The sequence below is a fragment of the Myotis nattereri genome, assembly GCF_964212035.1.
Source record: "Myotis nattereri genome assembly, chromosome: 14".
Taxonomy (NCBI): Eukaryota; Metazoa; Chordata; class Mammalia; order Chiroptera; family Vespertilionidae; genus Myotis; species Myotis nattereri.
The window spans coordinates 17,158,436-17,183,787 of record NC_138089.1 but is presented as its reverse complement, the minus strand read 5'-3'; the positions used below and the strand labels follow the sequence as shown (position 1 = coordinate 17,183,787).

The 25,352-nt window shown below is 49.5% G+C and overlaps 1 protein-coding gene across 1 annotated transcript in view; it reads left to right on the top strand.

The window, feature by feature from the left end:
• Positions 1-25,352, top strand: part of FLNB (filamin B) — a gene marked incomplete at its 5' end in the record, with an annotated part of 82,374 nt that overhangs the window by 15,291 nt on the left and 41,731 nt on the right. Inside the window, 17 exons of the mRNA XM_081105951.1 lie at positions 186-263; positions 1,474-1,636; positions 3,134-3,331; positions 6,094-6,231; positions 7,762-7,888; positions 8,822-8,958; positions 10,903-11,096; positions 12,051-12,164; positions 13,015-13,158; positions 13,417-13,540; positions 13,847-14,007; positions 14,991-15,081; positions 15,306-15,475; positions 20,083-20,200; positions 22,225-22,487; positions 23,950-24,547; positions 24,825-24,998. Of these exons, the coding sequence (XP_080962077.1) occupies positions 186-263; positions 1,474-1,636; positions 3,134-3,331; positions 6,094-6,231; positions 7,762-7,888; positions 8,822-8,958; positions 10,903-11,096; positions 12,051-12,164; positions 13,015-13,158; positions 13,417-13,540; positions 13,847-14,007; positions 14,991-15,081; positions 15,306-15,475; positions 20,083-20,200; positions 22,225-22,487; positions 23,950-24,547; positions 24,825-24,998 (2,992 nt within the window). The remainder of the gene's footprint in view (positions 1-185; positions 264-1,473; positions 1,637-3,133; positions 3,332-6,093; positions 6,232-7,761; positions 7,889-8,821; positions 8,959-10,902; positions 11,097-12,050; positions 12,165-13,014; positions 13,159-13,416; positions 13,541-13,846; positions 14,008-14,990; positions 15,082-15,305; positions 15,476-20,082; positions 20,201-22,224; positions 22,488-23,949; positions 24,548-24,824; positions 24,999-25,352) is intronic.

Below are 25,352 nucleotides of genomic sequence, written 5' to 3'. Positions count from 1 at the left end.
GCTACATGATTTGTTTCTGTAACTTCAGGCTCTTCCTCCCCTGGGGTGTCCTGCAGGAATAGTGGGGCAGGAAATAGCCAGGACAGGTGCCTGACCTGCCAGCTCGCAGCAGGAGATTGGCTGGCACAGCATTCTTTTACTCACACCGGGTGCTTCCTCTGACTGTCATTCATCTTCCATCCTAGGCACAAGTGACCCCTGCCAGCGACAAGAACAAGACATACTCGGTGGAGTATCTGCCCAAGGTCACCGGGCTGCACAAAGTAAGATGAGGTGTCGTGGCTATTGCTTGGACTAACTCTTCTGGGCTTGCTTTGATATGTGTGGAAGGAAAGGGTTTTCTGAAGTTAACTTCTGATTTTCTTTCCTGATTATAAAAGTATCCATGCTCATTATAGAAAAATTTGGGATCCCCACGAACCGAACTTGAGATATTAGCTAATAATCTTGATTGGTTGAATTCCACTAGGTTATTGTAATGTCATAGATTTTTCTAACTGTCTAGGTAATAATGGTTGTAGCTACATGCCTGGAGTATAGATGCTAAGCCCTGGGCTTTGTCTGTAATGCTGCCTTATATCCCCTTCGAGGTGTTCTAGAGCATCTGCCGGCATGGAGAAGGCCAGTGGACTGTAGCGGGAGCCAATAGCCCACTCATGTATCTGGGGAATTGTTGGGGATTTGGCCTCAGACCCTTTGTCTCAGCAACATTTTGAATTCTGTTTGAGTTGGTGTCCAGTTGACTTATGGGATGGGGACCAAAAAAGTCTTGCAGAGACTGGACTGATCGAAGAGTCTACCGTTAGTTGGAAGAAAGCCTTCAACAGCACATATAGGCCTGTCCTGTGTACCATGCCACTGAGATAGAGACCATACTCACCACCTTGGGCTTTAGTGAATTCACCTGGAACCATGGCCATATAGAATTTACCTTTAGAACATCATGAATCTTGAAGAAAGCATTTATGATATAATTAATTTATTCACTTTCTAGGAAGCCTAACCCCCAAATTTAAGAGATGAGAACTCTGGCTCAAGTTTTAGATGGGAATCTGTACTTTTTCCCAAATCCACGTGTCTGGGAATGATCTCGGTCCCTTGAAAAATACATTGACTTTAGGTTTGAAATCCTGGAACTGTTCATTGTATTCTGGGCAACAGTGGCCCTCATCAGTGTTGCCTTAAAGGGCTCAATGTCTAGAGATTAGAATATGTGTTTGTATCCTACTAGAGAGGCTAAACATCAGATGTAAGCGTTTTTAGTTTGCTGAAGGTCGGCTATCCCAGGCCCGCCGTATGGCTGATGGAGTCAGGTGGGAGTCCCACTCAGGCCTCTAGCAGGGCTCCTGGTCCAGCCACTTTTGTGTGGATAATCAGGAGGAGGGAGGAGAAGGTCACAAAGCACATGGCCTTTTCTGGTCGCCTCACTGGGCAGGGAGAAGGGAGTGTTTATCATCTCTCTGTCACTTGTAGGTCACAGTACTCTTTGCAGGACAGCATATCTCTAAGAGCCCATTTGAAGTGAATGTCGACAAGGCCCAGGGAGATGCCAGTAAAGTCACCGCGAAAGGCCCCGGTTTGGAAGCCGCAGGGAACATCGCCAATAAGCCCACCTACTTTGACATCTACACAGCAGGTAACACGCCCTCCTCCATGGATCAGGCTTCCTTGCAAAGCCAGAGGTAATCCTCAGGAACCTAAAGGCTCGGGATGCCTGACCTTTGTCCTTTAAGTTGAACAACCAACAACAAAAATAATTTTCTTCAATCCATCTCCCTTCCTGCCCCCATACTCTTATAAATTTATTTATTTTTAATTTCTTTTAAAAAAAGTTTTTAATTACAGTTTATATTCAGTATTATTATGTATTAGTTTCAGGTGTACAGAATAGTGATTAGATAATTATATACTTTTTACAAAGTGGTCACCCCAATATTTCAAGTACCCACTTGGCCCCACACATAGTTATTACAGTATTATTGACTATATTCCCTATGCTGTAATTTACATTCCTGTGACTATTCCGTAACTACCAGTTTGTACTTCTTAACCCCTTCACCTTTTTCAGCCAGGCCCCAATCCCTCTCCCCTCTGGCGACCATCAGTCTGTTCTCTGTTTCAAATGTATTGGATATATTTTTAGATTTTTCAAAACCAGCCTTTCTTCTGAAGAAACTAAGTTTGAAGAATTATCTACTAGATGATTCTATGCAAGGTCCTGTTGGAGTGGGGAGGGATGAATAAGACAATTCTTGAAATTGCCTTCTTTTCAGTGTAGAAAATTTACAAAACAGAGAATGGGAAAAAAGGAATGCTCAGCCTTCACCATCCTTCCCCGTGGCCGAATGTGAATGTCTTGGTGTGGCCCTTCTGAGTGCCCCTGTTTCCTTCATTTGCATTTTTTCTATTCATTTATTTATTTACTAGAGGCCCAGTGCACGAATTCGTGCACATCGAAAGGAAATTAATTACAAGGTAGCTGGCGGGGCCAGAGGGGCCAGACACGCCCTGGAGCCAACCTCCCAAGGTCCCTCCCCGGCCAGCCCCACTGGGGCAGCGCCAGGGCTCAAAGGGTATCTGTGGAGTGAGTGGGGTCCCTCTGGCAGGTGGGGTCCCTTGGCCTGGCCTGTGGGGATTGGGCCAAAACCAGCAGTCCGATATCCCCCCAGGCGTCCCAGAGTACGAGAGGTCACTCTGCAAAGTTGCTGTCATTCCGCAGCTCCTGCATTGAGCGTCTGCCCCCCGGTGGTCAGTTTGCATCATACCTACCAGCTGGTTGGCCTGTCAGCAGGTCAGCCAGTCGCTTAGGCTTTTATATATATAGATTTAGAAATACATATTTTTGTTGATTTCAGAGAGGAAGCAAGAGGGAGAGAGAGAGAAAGAAACATTAATGATGAGAGAGAATCATTGATTGGCTGCTTCCTGCACACCCCTATTGGGGATCAAACCCGCAACCCAGGGATGTGCCCTGGCCAGGAATCAAACTATGGCCTTCTGGTTCATAGGTTGATACTCAACCACTGAGACACGCTGGCTGGACCATTTGCATTTTGTATCTGCTTTTACACTCACCGGCAGTGAGCTTTCCGAGAAAGTGACCTGGGCTTATGGAGTGTTCGCTCTGTCCTAGGTGCCGGCGTGGGTGACATTGGGGTTGAGGTAGAAGATCCCCAGGGGAAGAACACCGTGGAGCTGCTGGTGGAAGACAAAGGAAACCAGGTGTATCGATGTGTATACAAACCAATGCACCCTGGCCCTCACGTGGTCAAGGTCACCTTTGCTGGGGACACCATTCCCAAGAGTCCCTTCGTTGTACAGGTTGGGGAAGGTGAGTGCTGGGGTGGCTGACCAGGTGTGCTGTCTGTGCACATGGCTGGGCCCCAAGGCCAGGAGAATGGTCATTGAACTCCTCTGTCCCCTTTCTGTGGCAAGTGGCTTACTTTGTCCACAAGATATTAATATCTTCCCATGAGCCACGAAGTGACTTCAGTGCTTTACTTGTATTAACTCATTTAGTCCTCCCCAAAACACTTGTCCAGGAGAGTCATTCCTCACTGAGCAGTGCAGGACTGAGGCCACAGAGGGGTTGGCGCCTGGGGCTGAGGTTAGCAGCAATAGCATTGCTGGTGCCCCCCCAGCCTCCACTGTTTGGCCTTCACTGGCTTCCAGGCACTTAGCACGACTGCATCTCATTGTCACACCAGCCTGTGTGTTCCAGGTGCTGTTAGTATCCCCAGTTTGCAGATGGAGACACTGAGACTTAGATAACATAAGGTGTCGGTGAGTAAGGGCTAGGCGCCGGTAGGAGTAGAACCCAGGTCTCTGTTGACCCCTTAACCACACTGCTGAACTCCCTCTGCAGGGGAAGCAGGTGTTTTCCTATTAGACTCTTTCCTTCTCCTTGTTGCTCTTCCTCCCCCTACCCTCATCCCTAGCTCTGCTGCCTTTTCTAATCAATACTTGCCTTTTCCTGTTCTGTCCTGCATCTGCGTCTGCAGGCCTGGCTTCCTCTGAATCCTGCCTCTGGGCCGCCTGGACCCCGAAGCTGTTGGCTTCCTAGCTGAGAGCACTGGGCCCGAGGCACCTTGCTTGGTAAGGGCTGGTTGGGTGGGGCTTTGGTGCCAGGTCTTTGTGCTGCCTGCAAATGTCAGCGAGCCTGTGCTGTTTGTGGCCTCAGGAAATGACAGTACAGTGGTTCTCACAGCTTGTCCAGCCAGACCCCAAGCCTGCTCTCTAATTACATTTAAACATTTCACAACGGAGGAGAATCTGGCAATTTCCTTCCAGCTCTTCAGCTCTATTTAGTGTTTATATGAACTAAGTAGTTACCCTTTTGATATGGAGACCATTGCCCATGTACAGAATTTCCATGAGTATTTATTTTTTTTAAAGACACATTTAAACCCTCCAAGGGAAGTCCTGTGACTTACTCCTGGTATGACCAACTTTTCTCCCCTTGGCAAATTGAAAACCCCCAACATATTCATTAACAAAAGTCTTTTCGACATAATGCAAGCGTTTGAATGGCTATCCTAGTTCCAGTAGTGTTTCCTGACCTCCTCTCTCTCATGGATTACCCTTCTCATTCCCGGCATGTGTCTCCATCACTTGTACTGGATCGAATTTATTTATTAGAGTTCTTCTCTTGATGTACTAATCCTCCCTCTACTTAGATGATTTTATATAAAAAAGAAGCTGACATTTTCATATTGAAAAACCAACGTTACTTGCCACAAATTGCTACCATAAACTTACATTCATCCACGAACCACCTAAAATCATCTCTAACTCCAAGGATGTGTGTATGTATCTTAGGGAAGCAGTTGTTTGCCAAATAACCAAAGAGGACATTGCAGAGAGGAGAGGCCAGAGGAGAAATTACCTTCCTTCTATGAAGTAAACTGAAGTCTTCTCCTCTGGGGTTCGAGACCCATAGCAGTGACGGCGAACCTATGACACGCGTGTCAGAGGTGACATGCGAACTCATTTTTTTTGGTTGATTTTTCTTTGTTAAATGGCATTTAAATATATAAAATAAATATCAAAAATATAAATCTTTGTTTTACTATGGTTGCAAATATCAAAAAATTTCTATATGTGACACAGCACCAGAGTTAAGTTAGGGTTTTTCAAAATGCTGACACGCCGAGCTCAAAAGGTTCACCATCACTGGTATAGAGAGCTGTCAAATACGCAGTATCAGATGTAGGAAGGAAAAGTCACTTCATAAACAACGTGACATTTTACCCATTAATCTCTCATTTCTGTACTTAATCAGAAGGTTGCCCATGTTGACAATGAATTCCTAGGGTTCAAGGAAGTCTTTAATCAACCTTCTGATGACTCGAGGGAGCAGTAGTTTTGTGCACCTCATGTAAGGAATACTGGAAGCTACCTTTGCCCTTAATTTTTATACTTACAAGTTTAGCTTTTTTAACCAGATCTAGAAATAACATTGAGGGGCGTTTGTCGCTAGTAGTTGCACTCCCAGCCGCCCACACTCCTAGGACCTCTGACGGAAGGCACTGCAATGGTTGTCTGCCTTAGCCAGCGGAGGGTTGCACTGGCTTCCTTTCGAGCTACCTTCTGGCTCTTTATGGGGAAAACGACACTGTTTAGACCTTTAGAAATGACTGACCCAAAGTTTGGAGCCCGGTCAGATGTTTTCAAGCGCTACATTTTTCAAGTTGACTTGAGGAAGCCCAGTCTTCCCAATTAGTGGGCCCTTGAGTATAGCAATGAGGTTTGAACAGTGTCCAGCACTAGGTCTTAACTCTGCTTCACCGCCGAGGGGATACATGCCAGGATTCAGCTGGTACCAGGAGCCCGGGGAATCCGCACTGTGCCCTCCGGCTTTCTTCGCCAAAGGAACTTTCTCCAGTCCTTCCGCAGCATGGCTGGACAAAGTTATGTTGTGTCCTTGTTTGCTGCCTGGTGTGCTCCCTAAACGGGACCCCTGGTCCCAGCAACTGCCGCATACTCTTTGTGCAGAGCAAATATTTTCTTGGCGGGCGGCTCCACATTACCTTGGCTTGCTCAACTCTGACTAAAGAATGAAAGGTTGAATTGATGTCGAAATTGTGCTTGCAGCCTGCAATCCAAACGCCTGCCGGGCCAGTGGCCGAGGCCTGCAGCCCAAAGGCATCCGCATCCGGGAGACGGCGGACTTCAAAGTTGACACCAAAGCTGCTGGAAGCGGGGAGCTTGGCGTAACTGTGAAGGGTCCGAGTAAGTTCCTTTCTTCCCTCCTCTCAGGTGTGATTTCAGCCACGTTTGTAGCCTGGCATATGGACTTCACCCCATGGCCAGTTCTGATCCATGTATCCCAGAGATCTGTGTCAAAGACTTCAGGCTACCTGGGCTCCATCGGCAAGGAAGCAGTGATTGATGTGTAATGTCTGTCCTGGTTGCAGGCGGGGACCGTGGTGGTTCTGCAGACTCACATTGTATTAAGGCTTTTGGGAGTAGAAGGAGCAGTGATGCAATGAGTTTTGGGAAATGCTGTCTTTGGTTGGGACACAACCTGAAGGGGCCCCTTTTTTATTTGCAGAAACGTAGGCTTAGCGAGGACAGATCTTGCCCAAGGTCCCACAGCTTGTAGGTGTCTGAGCTGAAATTCAAGCACAGTCTCCGAAGCCAGTGATTTTCCCACTATGGGTTACATTTTATAGACTATGCAATTATGTCAGGCACCTAATTACTATGATCAGTGCTTATAGAAGGGGAATCAGATTCCCTAAGGTTAAATTTCCTGGTAAATAAATGCCATCCGTGGAGAGGTGGGTTGTACCCTGCAACTCATTCTTGCTCCCTGTTTTGGGAAGGGAGACAGTTGATGTGAGGATGGGGGTGAGGACCATCCTCGAGTTTTCTCCTGGAACAGATGAGCAGCTTGGCATTTCTAGTTGCAGGTGCAGAAGCCCTTGACTTGTGGAATCTTGAGCTTCCTATGCTAAGACTGCTCTTACCCTGTGTTCTCAGCAGGCTGGGCAGGGGTGTTCTGAGTTCCAGAAAGTTAATATTTGACCTCAGAGCACCAAGCTTTGGGGCAGGCTGAGCCCCAAGGGCAGCCAAGGTTCTAGACTGCTCAGACCTAGAGCCAAGCTGCTCTGTGGCTGCCCTCCCTCCTGGCTTGTTGCTACAGGAGCCAAGGAGGCGATTTTTTTCCTGACCTTAGATTCTCACTTGACGAAATGGCTTTCCCAGCCAAACCTCAAGGCTCAACATCAAACAAGTCCCTGCCTGACGGCTTGCTCTGGAGTTTGTGGTAGAGCATCTAAAATCCGTCTCCTTGTCGATAGCATAGAAGAGCGTTCTCACTTTCATTGTCCGGCTTCAGTTGAAAAAGATATGCCAGGACACGAACCTGGAACTCATGTCAAATACTCATCCATTCCCTCCCCAGTTTTGGGGGGAGCTAAAATGGGTAGAATTGTTGAGGAAAAATTGAGATGCAACTAGATTTATCTTTACACAGTCCCTGGAGGTTCCAGCTGTGTAGCCCCCTCATAGCAAGAGAGCCTATGAAAGCCAGCTAGCTGAAATCTTCCAATTCCCCACAATTTGAAGTAGAGACTGGCCCGTTTTTAGCTTTGGATTAATCTCTCAGGTTTTAGGGGTCCCATCCTCTTAGGTGGCCCACTTGCTTTCCTCTGTGACCACGTTTGTGGATATTTCTATCATTCTGTTCTTGTCTTCCGGGTTCTCGTTCTGAGCCTAGGATTGCATTGGAAAAGGTGGTGTGTTTTCTTCCCACAGAGGGCCTGGAGGAGCTGGTGAAGCAAAAAGGTTTTCTGGATGGAGTCTATGCGTTCGAGTATTACCCCAGCACCCCGGGAAAGTACAGCATTGCCATCACATGGGGGGGACACCACATTCCAAAGAGGTGAGTCTCTGTTCCGACGTCTCTGGAGGTGCTGAGCCCAGGGCAGGCTCACCGTGGTGGCTTCCTGAGCTGCAGGAGGGAAAGAGATCTGCTTTGTTGCAAACATTTTTTTTTCTGGCAGTTCACAGACATTTGGCCTGTTCTCAAAAGCAGCAGAAAGTCACTGTGGTTTCAGCTGCCTTGCTTTAAATCAAATGCCGGCGGTTTGGGCCTGGTGGGAGGCGGGGAAGCCAGAAGGAGCAGTAATAGAGAGCAAATGGACTGTGTGTCTTTATACCCTTATATAAACTGGGATTCTCTTTCTTTCAATGCATGCCTCTGTTCAGGAATGCCATGGGGTAAAATCTGCTATGGTTTACATTAAAGTCCTCTACGTGAGCGCAGGCAGGAATCAAGGGGCCAGTCTGCAGCCTTGCCGTGTGGGCGTGCAGTTTGCCTGCCCTGTGTTTACCTGTTTTCCAGCTCTTCTGGGGGCAACTTTAAACTCTGAATAAATTCAGTTTACCTTGAGAAATATCTGGGCATATTATATTATAGGGTTCTGAAAATCTAAGCAAACTATTTTTTTTTTTTTACCTCCTGCATAAAAGTTAAAACACATTCATTAATGTATGAGCTAACGCCTGTTCAACCTAGTTTTCTTGTTACAGCCTTGTGAGCCCTGCACACAAAAGGTCAATGACCAGAAAGACAGTGCAAGGCAGTGTGGCTTGAGCACCAACCCAGTGGCCCCCTGAGTGCCTTGAGACAGCACATTATATTGTTGACCTAACAATGGCTGAGGGGGGCCTGCGTGGAGGAAGGGCTTGGCTGGAGACTGGACTGCGGGTCAGAGGATCCAGCAAGTGGAAAGAATAGGCATAAACAGCTTATGGCTGTACTTAGCCCCTTCTTGACTCTTCGTTAATGCTCCTTCTGTTCCTTTCCTTTTAGCCCCTTTGAAGTTCAAGTTGGCCCTGAAGCAGGCATGCAGAAAGTCCGTGCGTGGGGCCCTGGCCTCCATGGCGGGATTGTGGGGCGGTCAGCAGACTTCGTGGTGGAGTCCATTGGTGCTGAGGTGGGGTCTCTGGGTAAGTGGATGCAGCTGACCAGCAGCTTCTGTAGGGCTGAGGTTATAGGGGTGCGTGGGCCCGCTATTAGGCCGAGAGTTGGGGCCTCCTGAGCCTCACTACCCTTAACCTCCTGGTCTCCTCACCACCTGAGGCCGCCTCTGTGGAATTGCAGTTCCCATTCTCCACCTGCCCTTCAGGCTGCTCTCTGCTTCATTCATTCATTTGTTCACTAGAGCAAGCATGTCAAACTCAAAGGCTAACACGGGCCACATAAACAAGGTCTAAGTTTATGTGGTCCGCAAAAAAACAAAAGCTTCAATTTTCATAGAAACATAGGTTTATTTCGATAGAGACATGCATGAATACAAAGGGCTGAAAGAAATGAGTAATCGTTAACATAAAATAATAGAACATTTTAATAAAAATTAATATTTTTTTTCTTGAGCATTAACTTACCAGACACAGGTAACTGCACAAATTAATAAGCGTAACGCAAATAAACCTGTTTTTGTTGTTCTCCGAAAACGAAATATTTCCTGTTGCGCACACTAAACAAGTCAGTCCAAGACTAATGACGTGGCAGTCGGCTGCTAAAATATTTGCTGCTAGTACTAGTGGAGAGAAATGGTGCGCCTGCGTGAAAGGCACGTAAGGGAAATGAACGCAACACGATTATAGTAATCAGTCATTAGCGAACGTTGTAGTTCGTTATTAATAATTATGTGTAACAGGATATTGTAAAAATTAAGTTACAAAATTTTTATTAAAACGTTTCTTTTATGTTGTTATATTGGCTGGGCCACACAAATATTCATGGTGGGTCGCATGTGGCCCGTGGGCTGTGAAGTTGACGTGCTTTCACTAAAGGCTTTCCATGGATGTTGTGCCTAGACTATAGTAGGCACTCAACTAATATTGTTGACTGCTCCTTAGTTTAGATGAATGAATTAACTTTTTTGAAATCGGAAATTTAGGGAGTAAGTATTCTTTGGAGCATAACTGAATGCATTTTAAACACACACCTGATGTAGACATGATCATTTTAGATCGGTGGCCAGCATTTCTCTCTCTTCAAAGGATCAGATAGCGAATATTTTAGTATTGTGGGTCATATTCTCTCCCACACCTGTTCGACTCTGCTGTTGTAGCATGAAGCAGCAGTAGAAAATACATAAGCGAAGGAGTATGGCTGTTTCAGTAAAACCTTGTTTACAAAAACAGGCAGTGGGTAGGTGTGGCCTAGTGGCCATAGTTTGAGAACCTATAGTTCAGGTACTAAAAATAAGCAAAAAGGGGAAAATAAGAATTTACATTAAATTTTTCCTTCTAGAGAGAAAATAAATATTTCGGTCTATCCTTGTAGACTAGAGATACTATTAAACCTTTTGGCGTATCCTTTTAGACATTTTTCTGTGCATATACATACAAGTACTTATCTGCCATAAAAAATACCTGGGGGAAGTCTTTTTATCTTCCTGCCTCAGATAAATATAGAACATATCTCAATTTTCCATGACTTCCATGGAATTCCATTACATGAATATAACTTACCGGTTCTCCAGTTATTTCCAGGGTTTTACTATAAAAACAATGCTTATCCTTGTATCTGTTTACACACATCCTTGGTTATTTCCTTCAGATAAAAGCCCAAATGCGGATTTGGTAGGGGAAAGGGTGGGCATTGGTTTAAGGCTTTTGGTACATTTCCATATTGCCAACAAAGGTTTGCTGGTTGACCTTATTGTTAGATGATATTTTTAAAAAAGTATAAAATCCAATTCTTCCATCTCTAGTGAAGAAGTAGACTTGGTTTTGTGGGAAAGGGACACAAACAGGTTTCAATCTTCTGGGCAACACTTGGCTTTTAGGCAGGCAGCGGGAGGGAGTTGATAGTAACATAGAATGGGTCCTTTTCCCCATGTAACCAGGGAGCCCTCTCTCCATCCCCCTACCCTCCCCCAGGGTTCGCCATTGAAGGCCCCTCCCAGGCGAAGATTGATTATGACGACCAGAATGATGGATCGTGTGACGTCAAGTACTGGCCCAAGGAGCCTGGCGAATATGCCGTTCACATCATGTGTGATGACGAGGACATCAAGGACAGTCCGTACATGGCCTTCATCCACCCGGCCACAGGAGACTATAACCCAGATCTGGTGAGTCAACTTGTTATGTTTCTGGCTTCTGGGATCCTTCCTAGTGCCCGGAGAGGTGCCTTAAGCAGCGTGTTAAAAGATGACAGAGAGGAGTCTTGTAGAGTTTAGGAAGGAAACGGGCCTACAGTGGTACCACTGAGTATTTTTCTAATGTTGGGCAAGAAACTGACCTCTGACTCTTGGTATCCTCCGCAATAAAGTGGGAATGATAGGAGTGTCTGCTTCCTAGAGCTTCTGGGATGATTCCAGGAGGTCACTAACATGCATAGAGACAGCCCTTAGACCAGAGCATGGCCCATGCAGGGGGCTCCATAGGAAGCTGTTTCCTTGCAACCTGGAGCATCATATTTCAATCCTGCCACTTTCTGAGGTTATTATTTCAAGATGTTCCATGGATAATGGTGTGTTTTTTTTTCTCCCCAGCTCCCTTCTCTTAAATTAGAGCCGTATTTTCCGTGTTTCCAAGAGTTTCTCTCACGCCCTTTGCAGACTGATAAGCATCAAGTCTGAGCCAGCCTGGCCGACAGGAGGAGGCCCCAGGCCCCCTGTGAGCTGCTGTTGGCCCACGGGGCAGCTGTCCATAGGCTGCCTGCCGGTCCTCCGCTCTCTGAGGGCTGCACATGTTTAGAATGTTGTTTGTAGCAAAGGGTAACGTTGGAATTGGGCATGGCTGGAGGTCCCTGATCCAGTGACTAGAAGTTCTCCAGGTCAGCTCGGAATAAGGCAAGGAGCCCAGCCTAGTTTGGGGCCTGGTTATAGAGAATTTTCTCTTTCATGAGAGGTTAATGGTCCTGTTTTTTAAGTTAGAACCTACTTTAGCATTTTCCTTCCAGTCACCATCCTGTTATGTGGGTGCTGTAAAGCTGGTGGCCCTGGTCGCCAGTCTTCACATAGGGATTTAGTTGGGGGCATTCATTGCGCAGAAAGACAATCATTATTGGCCTTTTTCCCCAGGTCCAAGCATACGGGCCAGGTTTGGAGAAATCTGGGTGCATTGTCAACAACCTGGCCGAGTTCACCGTGAATCCTAAGGATGCTGGAAAAGCTCCCTTAAAGATATTTGCTCAGGTACGTTTCCAGGGGTCACCTGTGCAGGTAATTGTCAGGTGACAAGATCCTGCAGTGCAATGGCAAGTTGTTCGGTTCATCTGATCCTCAGTTTCCTTATCTACACATTGGGAACAATAGGAATATTTAACCTCATGGATTATTGAGAAGTAAATGGGGTTCCGACAGGTAAAGCCGGGTGCTTTTCTTCTTTTTTTAAAATATATTTTTATTGCTTTCAGAGAAGAAGGGAGAGGGGGAGAGAGAGAGATAGGAAAGTCAATGATGAGAGAGAACAATTGATCGGCTGCCTCTTGCACGTCCCCTACTGGGGATCGAGTCCACAACCCGGGCAGGTGCCCTTGACCGGAATCAAACCTGGGACCCTTCAGTCCTCAGGTCATCACTCTATCTTCTGAGCCAAACGGGCTAGGGCAGCAGGGTGCTTTTCTTATTTTTATGATATGTATTCTATGGAAACAAGGCTTGATTGTTTCAGATTTCCCTGTAAATGTCTTGGTGTGGCTGATGCTACCTAGGCCATGTTGAGAGGTTTGTAAACAAGGATTTATTAAATAGGTTAATTTAATTGAATTTGGTGAAAAGATTTCAGTGTAGGCATTGCAATGAAGCATTGAGTGGTCATGGCTTTCTCTTTTGGCCATTTGCTCTCAATTAAAAATAAATAAATGCATGTAGTGTCTTCTCACCTGTGGTCATGGCCATTGTAATGTGAGAAAGCGGCATGTTTTTCCTTGTGGTTTTATTGCACGAGTGCGTGGTGACTTGGCTGTCTTGGGAGGCCACGGTGGCTCTGTTTGATGAAGACAGTTGAGGGCCAGTTCTGTTCTTAGCCCCTGCTCTTTTGCAGGATGGAGAAGGCCAGCCCATTGACATCCATATGAAGACTCGGATGGACGGCACGTACGCCTGCTCGTACACCCCAGTGAAACCCATCAAGCACACCATTGCTGTGGTCTGGGGAGGTGTGAACATCCCACACAGCCCCTACCGGGTAGGTTGTGAGACGGAACCCTGGCCCTGGTATGGGAAAGCCCAGTCCCGTGGCAGGTCTGGACTCTATGCCTGCCTGATGGCCAAGGCCGATTCCTGGGAAGAACCCATCCTCCTTGGTGGCCTTGAAAGATGGAGTGCCCTGAAGGCAGAGTGCTCTAGATTGTCCAAAAGGACTATCTCTGACAATGTTAACTAACAGTGTTTTCCTGCGTCCAGGTGGAGGAAGACTTGATTACAATTTCTCCATGTCTCCTAGGTCCACATTGGGCAGGGTAGCCATCCCCAGAAGGTCAAAGTGTTTGGGCCAGGCGTGGAGAGAAGTGGACTGAAGGCAAATGAACCTACTCACTTCACAGTGGACTGTACCGAGGCTGGGGAAGGTGAGAGGGAGCTTCACCCAATGCTGCTCCTTGGGGAATTAAGTTCTTTTAATAATGGTACCAGGCAGTGAACTTTGAACCAGGAACTGGTCCACCTGGAATAGGTAATCTAATGAGGCTCTGTGTCAGTTCCTTGGCTATATCTTTGCTAATCCTCCATCCTTTCTCCCAACCCCTGGCTTACCACCATCCCTTTCTCGTGTTTCTTGCCAGTTACTTATTTTGGGGTGTTCTCCCGAGCTGGAAGTGATTGCTGGGGACATGCTGTTTCTTGTAAGCTGGTGCTAATGAGCTGGTCTGTTCCAGGTGATGTCAGTGTTGGCATCAAATGTGATGCCCGAGTGTTGAGTGAAGATGAGGAAGACGTGGATTTTGACATTATTCACAATGCCAACGACACGTTTACAGTCAAATATGTACCTCCTGCCGCTGGGCGATACACAATCAAAGTTCTCTTTGCATCTCAGGTGTGTGTGGGGGGGGGCAGGAGGGGGGGGGCCTCTTTTCTTTCTGGCCACCTGTACGCATTGGGGAGGTGTCTTCAGAACTGTGCTCCGTACTTTTTCCCTTTGGTTCATTAAAACCAAGAGAGGGAGGGAGGGGACGGACAGAACTAACGTTTTACCACTTTCTAACGAAAGTGAGGCAGTGTATTCAGTGCAGTTCAAAGCAGGGCTCTGGATGGAAATTGGTTTGTTATAAACGTCCATCAACTTTTCGTGTGAGATGTAATTGAGTTCTACTTTGACCTCTTTGAAGCCATGACTTTGGCCTCAGCTTTGAAACTTTTATAGAGAGAAGAGCTTTGACGTTTCAGGTAGAGTTCCAATTTATGAATGACAGTGAAGGTAGGGCAAGCGGCACCTACAACAGGGGAGAATGGATTCCGTGATTCAGATTAACCTTGCATAAGAATAGGGACCTCTGAGGGAAGTTCTGTTTCTGAAGGTGTTGGTCTTGAGTTGGCCTCACCCACTTAACCTGTTCTGCCTTTATTTTGACAGCCTGTGGCATGCTTTTTGAAGAATGATAACCATTCTACTTCTGATCAATCCCTTGCATTCTCAGCTGCCCATAGGGGACATTTCCTTCCCTCCGACCCCCTATAGTATTGTCACTTTTGGCTTTATTCTCATGGGTATTTTTTGCATCCTAACTACACAACGATTGGTGTTAAAGGCTCCGCGTTCCCAGATTAGTTTGCGGGAAACCTTCCTTTGGCCGTGAAGAAAATGGGTGGAAGCCTGTGATGTAGGGGATCCAGGCATCCTAAGTGACCGATGAGGGCCCTTACCTGGTGCTAGAATGTGGGGGTTTGACCTGTGGTAACGAGTTTGCTCACCACCCGCTGACAGCAGAGTTGTGCCAAGGATTCCTTTCTCTGGGGCAGAGGCTAAGTGCTGGCCGTAGCTTCAGGGGCTTTCCTACTGAGACAGTGTCTCCGCTGCAGGAAATCCCCGCCAGCCCTTTCAGAGTCAAAGTGGACCCTTCCCACGATGCCAGCAAGGTGAAGGCGGAAGGCCCGGGCCTCAGCAAAGCAGGTAAGGAGGCGTGTGTGCCAGGCCATCCTGGAGGCTCTGCAGGCCAGTCAATGGGCGTGCTCGGTGCGGGGCCTGTAGGAACCAAGGCCCGGCTCCAGGTCAGCGGAGAGCTCTGGCTCCAGCTGCCTCTGTAGAGCAGGTGCTGACGAACCTGTCAGACTGGTTCTAAAAGTGAAACCACTCCAGCCAGGCCTGTCTCCTCACTTCACAGTTTATCTTTCCAGGTGTGGAAAATGGGAAGCCAACCCACTTCACTGTCTACACCAAAGGGGCCGGAAAAGCCCCACTGAATGTGCAGTTCAGCAGTCCCCTCCCTGGCGAGGCGGTGAAGGATTTGGACATCATCGATAATTACGACTACTCCCACACTGTGAAGTACACACCCACCCAGCAGGTAGGGCCCTTCCCATCCCTGACCGCGGGCCGTCCAGGCCCCTTTCCCCTCCGTGCTGTGCTCGGTCACTTTGGACACCGGAGGTGTAATCTGTGTTCCCCTGTGGGATACGGCGCGTCATGCCTTTTGTTCTGAACCTGATGGGATCGATCAGGAGGGCCTGAAGGATCCCCAAGAATAAGTGGGAAGCCAGCCCATCTCTCCTCACCCCAATCTCTTCCCCGTTTTGCGTTTTAGCAGAGAAATGCTCGTGAAATTCAGGATCTAATATCTACCTCTTCTATACACATTCTTGCCATCTGTACCAGCTGCCTTTTAGTCTTTGATTGATTACAGAGAGAGAGTTGTCACGACTTTGTTTTTCCTTCCTGCCCTTTTAGCTTGGTTTGCCCTCTACAAGGTGTTACAGTGGGGTCTTCCTCCAGTCTCTCCTCAAAGAGCCCGTGTTCAGCCCTTAGGCCCTCAGGCTTAAAATGCTATTTAGGGCCCCAGATTGTCCCCTTTTACAAAATGTAGAAATACAGACAGGATTTTACCCTCCAGGGGGTTTTGCTCTGGTTATTTTGGGCAATCAGAGCCTAAAAAACTACCCCTCTGTGTAAGTTAATGTTTGTTTGTTTGAAGTTGTTTTTCTTCACCTCCACCCTCTGGTCTGGGGAGCAGGTGTCCTTGCAGAAAAGCCCAGCTGTTACTGCTCATGCAGCGTGTTCTAAACAGGCACCCCAAACCTCCGAGACACCTTCGTTCTTGGAGAGCAGAGTCCCCGGGCGAGGAATCCATTTGTAGGAGAAGCCAGGCGGTGCTTTCTGCAGCCTCTCTCAGTGACCTGGCCAGGACATGGGGAAGAGAGAGGGGTACAGTGATTGCGAGTGAAGGTATAGGGCCCTTGCATTGAGGGATCTAGAGAAGGGATCTTCACTGGGAGAACTTCCCTGACTCTAAAGGGGTTTCTCTGGGGCAGGTTTGTGTGGCACGTTACCAGTGTGGCTTCTTATCTCCAGATGTGCTTTTTCCTGTTGGTTTATTACTATTACTAGAGGCCCGGTGCACAAAATCTGTGGGGTGACCAGGGGGTGATCAGGGCCCCTGCTGGCACCCGCCTTGGCTGGCCTGGGGCCTGCGGGTGGGGGGGCAGCTCCTGCATTGAGTGTCTGCCCCCTGGTGGTCAGTGTGCATCATAGCGACCAGTTGTTCCGCTGTCTGGTCAATTTGCATATTAGGCTTTTATTATGTAGGTTGGGGTTTTTTTGTGTTTTTTTTTTTTTTTTTACTTTAATGAGGGGTTCATTATTTGTAGTGGTAAAACTAAGACTTCTGTCGACAGATTGCCTTTTTGTCATCAGGCTGCTCAGTGCTCAGTAGGTGACTATCTTCCTGCTGATGCTCCTGAGGACTGGTGAGGACCTCTCCTCCAGGGGCACTAGCTTGATGTCATCTTTCTTGCCAACACTCCGCCTTCCTCCAGAGAAGGTACCAGAACGCATGGACATGCACACTGGTCAGATCACAAGGTCATAGACACTTCCAACAGCGTTTTAGACTTTTGCTTTATCCTGTACCTACATAGCTCTGTGTGTTTCTGCTGTGCTGCTAAAAAGTAAGCTGCAGAAATAGGACAGGCTTAGGTTTTGACCTGCATCCCAGGAAGGATTTTAGAACTATTGCCCTGGATGACCCTGCTGCCGCTTGAGGTCGAGGTGGAGGTCGGGAGCCCACGTCCTGTTCTGTTGCATTTGATATGAGGCTCAAGTGGGAAGGTCTTTACTCCAGTCACCAAGGTCAGGGTCATCCAGTTCTCTGATAGCAGCAGGTTGGAAGGACATCTGCACGCTCAGTGGCCAGTTGGGGCTGTTGGTCCAAATGCTGCCCATCCTGCCTCCTCGGAGCCTGGCGGTGCCCTGGTTCAGTCACTGCCTCTGGTGGGAAGAGCTCCATGGTGCCTCTCGGGTCCTTCGCTGTTTAGAGTGAGGTTTAGAGTGAGGTTTTCTGTTTCGTTATTTGGGCAGCTTGCAATTCCGCATATTTCTCTGGCCCCTAGGGCATAGAAAACAGATTCAATCTCTCCTCTTGGATTGTGAGTTCCCCAAGCATAGGATAATATATAAATAAATTCCCTCTTTCCTCTGCAGCCCCAAGCACAGGCCTGGTGCTGTGGGTGCTCCGTGTGGACTTACAGCCCAGTGGGTGAATACACGAAGCCTCAGCTCAGAGGCAGTTAAGAACTCTGTAATCCGCTAGAGAGTGGGGCCAGCACTCCTCTTCCTCCTTTGAACTCTCTCTTCTGAAGAGCACCTACCAGCCCAAGGTTGGGTTAAATACGTGTACCTTTTGAGCCCTGCTCTTGGACATAGTTACGAGGCCTGGCCAGCCTGGAAACCTGTGCCTGCGTGGAGGCGGCTGACACCCACAGGCACGCTTACTAGTAGGTGGTTTTAGGGAATAACGGCTGGAACTTTCCAGCGGTGCCGCTGTCTGGTGTGTGTGGAGAGACGGATGAGCGAGCGCTCTGCCCTCTGAACACAGGCTGTGGTGTGAGGAGCAGGGCCTCACCCGATGGCTGGCTCTCTGCTCCCAAGTGAGCTCAGCCCCTGTCGCCTGCAGGGTCCCCGAGCCACAGCTTGACGCGCTCACCTGCCTGCTGGGGACCAGGGATGACCCGGCTGATCCTGTTGCTTTGTCAGAAGATAGTGGTCAGGGCTCTTTCTGCCTCAGAGGAGTGGACTTAGGCTGGGGCTTGAGGACCCCCAAAGGTCAGCCCAAGGCTTAGTGTTACGGAAGGGAAATGACACAGTGCACTGATAACAGTCCTTCCCTTGAAGTATTGTGACTGCTGGTGGCTGCGGAGTCACAGAGGTGGCTCCGTCCTGTGTACATCTGAGCTCTCGGGTCGCGGTCTTGTGGGGTGTGTGTGTGTTTTGCAGAATCAGATTAAGGTCTCAGAAGCATGTAGGAGTGAGTAAAACTGCCCCGCAGTCCGAGAAAGAAGTCTTTGTAAATGCACCAGTGGTCACCGCTCAGGTGTCCCTCACGGCATAGCACAGGCTGGGCCCAAGCACACCTTCAGATGCTGCAGGCCATTGCAGGTGGGACTAAGCTTTCTCCTACCCGCCCCCCCCCCCCCCCACGGTTACTTGAGGGGGAGTTAACTTCCTATCGGAGTTTTTTTGTTTTTTAACGATGGGTAACGAGAACACCCTTCTCTTATGGGATGGGGAAGCTTCGCTGAAGGAGGATTACCCCTCTCTCCTTTGCCTTCAAGAGGCGGCTGCATGCGTGCAGTGGGTGGTGGAGGTTTCCAGAACCCTGGGTTGGCTGCGAGGCCTGGCCCTCCAGGAGGTAGGGGCGTTGGGGCACATTAAAGCTCGGGGTGAGCTGGCGTGTGGAGAATGGGCTGGCGTGTCGGGTCTGCCGTGGTGGCCGAAGTAATCCAGGCCCTGCTCTGTTGAATCTGACCTGTGAACATTTTACCATGAAATTTTATACACCCTGGAGGCAGGGGCTGGTTGGTTTTGTGTGCAGAGCAAATAAATCCTGGAAAATCAGTCCTCCCTTCTTCACTGATACAACTGATTTGTTCCTTGGCTTCCCCCCCCCCCCCCCCACTTTCCTCCCAACTTTGTTATTATAAAGGGAATGTGAGAAAATATATGCCTGCCAGAAGCCACACCCTTTTAACACTTGATCAGCAGCAGCTTTCAGCAGGGGCTGAATTCCAGCAAGCTCTGCACTCTGCACTCCGGGTGGGGCTCCTCTCCCCCACTTCCTTGCCTCTTTGAGGTGAGGGGGATCTTAATCGACTGAGACAGCCGTGGGCTTTCATGAGCCTTGGTGTGGAGGGTGGGGCAGTGGGAGAGGAAGCTAAGGTGAGGGGGCCAGGGCTGGCCGGGGAGACAGCAGCACATAAGGCCCCGCGGCACCTCTGCAACCCCAGGGGCTGCGGGTGAGGGCCCACCACACCCACAGGCCAGCTGCCACGCGTGTCCCCCTGACACAGATGGCGGGAGTTTACATACTGTGCAGCGCTCTCCTAACAGCACCAGGTGAACTCTTGCAAATCTCCTCTCGGCTTGGTGACCGGAAATGGATTCCCAGGATATAGGAAAAACTGTTTTTGTTCTGAGAGAGGGCCCCAAGCCCCGCTGCTCTCCCCAGGACCAGGGATGGGTGTTTGTGGGTGGGGAGGTGAGTGGCAGAGCTGCTGGGATATGGGCTTGGGTGCTGGGATGTGAAGCCCAGCTCACACTTCCCAGGAGGGTGACTTGGGGGAAGTGACTACCTCTCTGAGCCCAAGTTTCCTTTCCTGGAAAAAGTAGGCTGACAGAGGGAACTACCCCTTCGGATGGTTTTTGAGATTGAATCCAGGAAATGCCTACAAGCACGGAGCGCAGTATGCTCATGACGTTTTCCCTGTTATTGGTTGCTCTTACTGTATCTGACTTCTCTGGTGTTCTTACCGTGGGGCCAAAAGCTTAGAGAAATATGTCTGAGATGCTTTCTGTATCCACTGGCGTCAAGCCCCGTGCCTCTGGGAGGACGAAAGGTCCAGGAGGCAGGTTTAAACACCAAGCTAGGATGTTCGGACCCAACTCGGGTTTCTCTCGTTCCAGGGCAGCATGCAGGTTCTGGTCACCTATGGCGGCGACCCCATCCCCAAAAGCCCTTTCTCTGTGGGCGTGGCCGCCCCTCTGGACCTGAGCAAGATAAAGATTAATGGACTGGAAAACAGTAAGTGTATGAATGGAGGGGCGGGTCATGGAAGACCAACATCAGGGGCTGCCAGCTCGATTCCCTTCAAAAGGCAGTTAGTCCACCGAGAAGAGATTCCTGCCTGAAGAGACGGTGTGGTAGGACAGACTTGTTTTGGAATTAGGGCCATGCATTGGGACCTACTTGCAGCTTGAGGTCACCGAGCCCCATTTCTTACTAGTATTTGTGCAGTGGAGTCAGGGGGTGGGGGTGGCGGGGGGAGCAGGAGGTGGGTATGTGTGGAGGTGGTCAGGAACACTCAAGGGAATGTTGAGAAAATTAAATGAGCTAATCATTCAGTCCCTGGCACAGTGACTCAGTACCGGCCCTCGGTAACTGCTGGCACCACACTGGAATGTTTTCATTACAGAGCAGTCAGGCACATTGCTTTCTGGCGAGCATCTGCGGTGCCAGCTCTCCTTGGCCACGGCATCCACGTGAGGGTCGGGAGTCGAGCATAAGAGCCAGCTCCCTGGCACTCGGAAGCCACAACTACCAGGCGAACCGTCCCAACTGCTCCGCCCTCATCCCAGTATTCCTTTAGCTTGTTTGGTATCTATTACTACAAGCTCATTTCATTTCATTTAAATTAAGAAAGAAGTTTATTAGGGAAAATTTCAAACATATGAAAGGAAAGAGAATAGTATAATATGAACACTGATGTACTTATCACTCTGCTTCAGCAGTTTAGCGTGTGATTATAAAATTACTATTTTTTTTTTAACCAAGAAACACATATACTGATTTTTCATCTAAAAAAAATCACAGTTAGGAGTAAATTCCACTTCAGCCATCCCTTCTTCCCTCCCTGGGGTTAACCAGAGTTATCGGTTCATTTTCTATCCTCCCAGACCCTCTCTCTGCATCTGTGCGTGGGTATCTGCCAGCAGGAAACATGACCGTGTGTATTTTGCATGGAAGTTATGTTGCTCTCCCCAGTGTCTTCAGCCTGCCTTCCCATCAGCAGCGCTTCTGGGCGAACAGTCACACCAAGTGGCCATCCTGGCTGCCCCTCGGTGGCACACGTTCACCTGCCCTCAGGTGCATGGGAGGCTCAGTGCGAACCCCTAGGAAAGGGAGGCCTCCTGTTCCACCCATGAGGGTCCTATCAGGTCTCAGTGGGACCATCCGTGAGCGCCTTCATTGACCTGTGACCCAAATGCTCGTGTTGTGAATGAGGCCAGCTCTCACTCCAGGGCCCTGAATCGAGCTTGATGCCCGCTCTGTCCCTGGGGGCAGCCAGCTCTGAGCATAGGAATGGCCACTGTCTAACCTTTCACATAGCCTCTCGTCGCTCCTTTCTCTGAGACACCAAGGGTTTCCACTCCAGACCCGGTAAATCTCAATGCCGATTAGGAAAATCCTTTGGGACGTGGACCTCCCAGGCCTCCTTGCTGTGGTTGCACAGTGCTCGTCGAGCCAGGCCCCGTGCTGCCCGGGAGTCAGGATTTCCTGGGGGGGTGGGGGGGCACACTATGTTCAAGTTCCCAGGGTTTTTGTTTTGGTTCAAAGTCCTTTCCCTGTTTTTGTCAAATGCGGCCTGCTGTGCAAAGACCTTTCAAATACCAGCTCCGTGACTTTTGCCTTCTTGGCTGTAGGATTAAATTTGCTGCCAAGAATTAGTAAATAAAACACTGGCTTATGGAGATGTTTTGATATAAAGTTAACACCGAAAGTGAGTAAAGGAGAGAAGACAGTGTCAGATTGTAACTTACTGGCCAGCAAAGTAGATTGTGGAGTCAAGTAAATGTAGGTTTGAGCCCCAGCTTTGTGATCTGCTGGGTACGGGCCCCTGACCAAGTACTTCACCTTCCTGGGTCTCAGTTTCCCCATCAGTTAAAGCCCTTGGTTACCAGCAAATACCCCCTGGGACTATGGTGGAAGGTGAAGGAGATGATGTGCTGTACTAAGGCCTGGTGTACAGAATGCATTCGGTAAATGATAGCTGTCACTATTAATATTAATAATCGTTCATGAATAATTAATTGGCTCACCTTTTCCAGGAGTGGAAGTTGGGAAGGATCAGGAGTTTGCCATTGACACCAGAGGGGCGGGAGGCCAAGGGAAGCTGGACGTGACGATCCTGAGCCCCTCGAGGAAGGTGGTGCCCTGTCTGGTGGCGCCGGTGGCGGGCCGGGAGAGCAGCACAGCCAAGTTCATCCCGCGGGAGGAGGGGCTCTACGCCGTGGATGTGACCTACGACGGACACCCTGTGCTGGGGAGCCCCTACACGGTGGAGGCCTCACTACCGCCCGATCCCACCAAGGTCAGCTTTTGTGTTTGTTGGAGAGCATGTCCCCTGCTATCTAATACACCAGAACTAGTCCTTCTCTGATCCTGGCAAACAGCTTTACAAAACCCTGTTGTGATGATACTCAGTTCTCCGTGGCCGACAGCAGTTCTCTCTCCTCCAGGTCAGCGTGCAGGGTGCTGTGAGCAGCTGGGCCCCTCCCTGCTCCTCCTCTCGCTGCCTGGCTGTGAGGGGCTCCCCTCCCCCCAGTTCAGTTCCTTCATTTGTTTTTTGTTTTTTATTAAATGTTTTTATTGATTTGAGAGAGGAAGGGAGAGGGATAGAAACATCAATGATGAGAGAGAAACATCCTTGATCAGCTGCCTCCTGCACGCCCCCCACCGGGGTTCAAGCCTGTAACCTGGGCATGTGCCCTGACCAAATATCAAACTGTGGACCTCTTGGTTCCTAGGCCGACACTCAACCACTGAGCCACACCGGCTGGGCTGCTCCTTCGTTTGTTAGTGTAACAATGGTACTGGCTTCAAAGCGAGCCTGTCAGGTAGGGGAGACGTGAATGTGGAGGCCTCCGCCCGGCGCCTGGCACACAGTGAACTGTCCCACAGATGCTGTACTAATTACTATAAAATAGGCTATTCTCATGATCGCTTCTTCTAGTCACGAATCAAGGGTTTTAGAGTATTCCCAGTGGTCTGAATGGCATGAATCCTACAACACTGTCTGGGATGAAAGCTTGACTCTCCCCTCTCCCTCTTTAAAAACAGTTTAATATTTTTGTTTTTACATTTTTATTAGACTTTATTTTTTTAGAGCAGTTTCAGGTTCACAGTAAGATTGAGAGAAAGGTAAGAGGTTTCCTTGCCCCACACATGCATGGCTGCCCCGTTACCACCGTCTCCCAGCAGAGCGGTCCATCTGTTATAAGTGATGAGCCTACATTGACACCATCATCACCCAAGTCCATGGTGCACATGGGGGTTCGCTCTTGGTGTTGAACCGTCTATGGGTTTGGACGAATGTCTAATGACGTGTAGCCACCATCACAGTTATTTTCTCATGATGCAGAATTGTTGAGGGAGGTGTGGCAGCCAAAGCAACAGTGAGGTCATGCAAGCTGTTCTGTGTGTGTTTGTGGGCCTGGATGCGAGGCCTCCAGCTCTGCCTCTGAGGTCCGGAAGCTGGGGAGGCCCAGAAGGTGGGCGGGCAGGAGAGAGGGCGTGTGCTCTGGCTTCAGAAGCCGCACCTCTCTGCTGGGCCTCTCAGCGCTGATTCGTTCATTGCGACGTCTCCCTTAGCCTTGTGCAGCTCTAACTCAGTGGTGCGAGTGAGTGTGTCACATCCTGGGCCCAGGGGAAAGGCCACTCCATTGAGATGAAGTTCAGTGCTGCCTCAGGGTGTGGGTGTTGAAAGCAAGTACTGGCTGGGCAGCAATATGGGTGTCAGGCAGCGTCTGACTTTTTATTCCTTCCCCACGTAGGTGAAGGCCCATGGGCCTGGCCTGCAGGGTGGTCTTGTGGGCAAGCCCGCCAAGTTCACCATCGACACCAAAGGGGCTGGGACCGGAGGTTTGGGCCTCACCGTGGAAGGGCCGTGCGAGGCTAAAATCGAGTGCTCCGACAACGGCGACGGGACCTGCTCCGTCTCTTACCTTCCCACAAAACCCGGGGAGTACTTCGTCAACATTCTCTTCGAGGAAGTCCACATCCCTGGTTCTCCCTTCAAAGCCGACATTGAGATGCCGTTCGATCCCTCTAAAGTCATGGCGTCGGGGCCCGGCCTGGAGCGCGGGAAGGTGGGAGAAGCCGGGCTGCTCAGCGTGGACTGCTCGGAGGCGGGCCCCGGGGCGCTGGGCCTGGAGGCCGTCTCGGACTCGGGAGCGAAGGCGGAGGTCTCTATCGAGAACAACAAGGACGGCACCTACGCAGTGACCTACGTGCCCCTGACCGCCGGCATGTACACACTGACCATGAAGTACGGTGGGGAGCTCGTGCCCCGCTTCCCCGCCCGCGTCAAGGTGGAGCCTGCCGTGGACACCAGCCGGGTCAAAGCCTTTGGGCCAGGAATAGAAGGAAAAGGTGGGTTCCAGCAACAAGAAGAGGAGGGCTGCAAACTGCCCCCCGCCCCCCACCCCCCACCCCGGGCAGCCTTTGTCCTAACCTTTGCACAGTGGTTGTGTTGTCACTGGCTGAGGCTGCCCTAGAAGGGGCTTCTTTCTGGTGTGTGTGGTGGGAGGCACATTAGCTTCCTGATTTTGAGCGTCAGGCCACTTGTTTGCTGTCACTTAATTTGTTCTTGGGTTGCTTCTGGGTCCGAGGTGTTGGTGACGTTCTTACCTGTGCGATTGCTCTGCAGATGTGTTCCGTGAAGCCACCACCGACTTCACTGTCGACTCACGGCCCCTGACGAAGGTGGGGGGCAACCACATCAAGGCCCACATTGCCAACCCCTCGGGGGCCTCCACCGAGTGCTTCGTCACGGACAATGCCGATGGCACCTACCAGGTGGAGTACACACCCTTCGAGAAAGGTGAATAGACTTTTCCTTGGACGTGACCCTTGTTCAAAACTGTGCTTGGCCCTTGCCTCCTGGTGGCTAAGGCTGATGTCTGCCCGTGTGCTCAGTGCATCGTCTCAGCAGAGGCACTTGCAAAGTGATGGGGATTGTGTGAACCCACCTGCCCAGTAGAGCCGCCCACGCAGGGCCTGGCATACTGGCCCTGTTGTGTGACAGGTGGGCTGGGTCTAGTCTGAGCCTCATCTGAGCAGTCATGGGGTGATAGATACCACGGATGTTGCTCATGTGTGTAATTTTTTTACCACATTGATTTCTTTCCTGAATATTAAGAATTATAAAACATTTTGATAAATGGTAAAAGCGTAA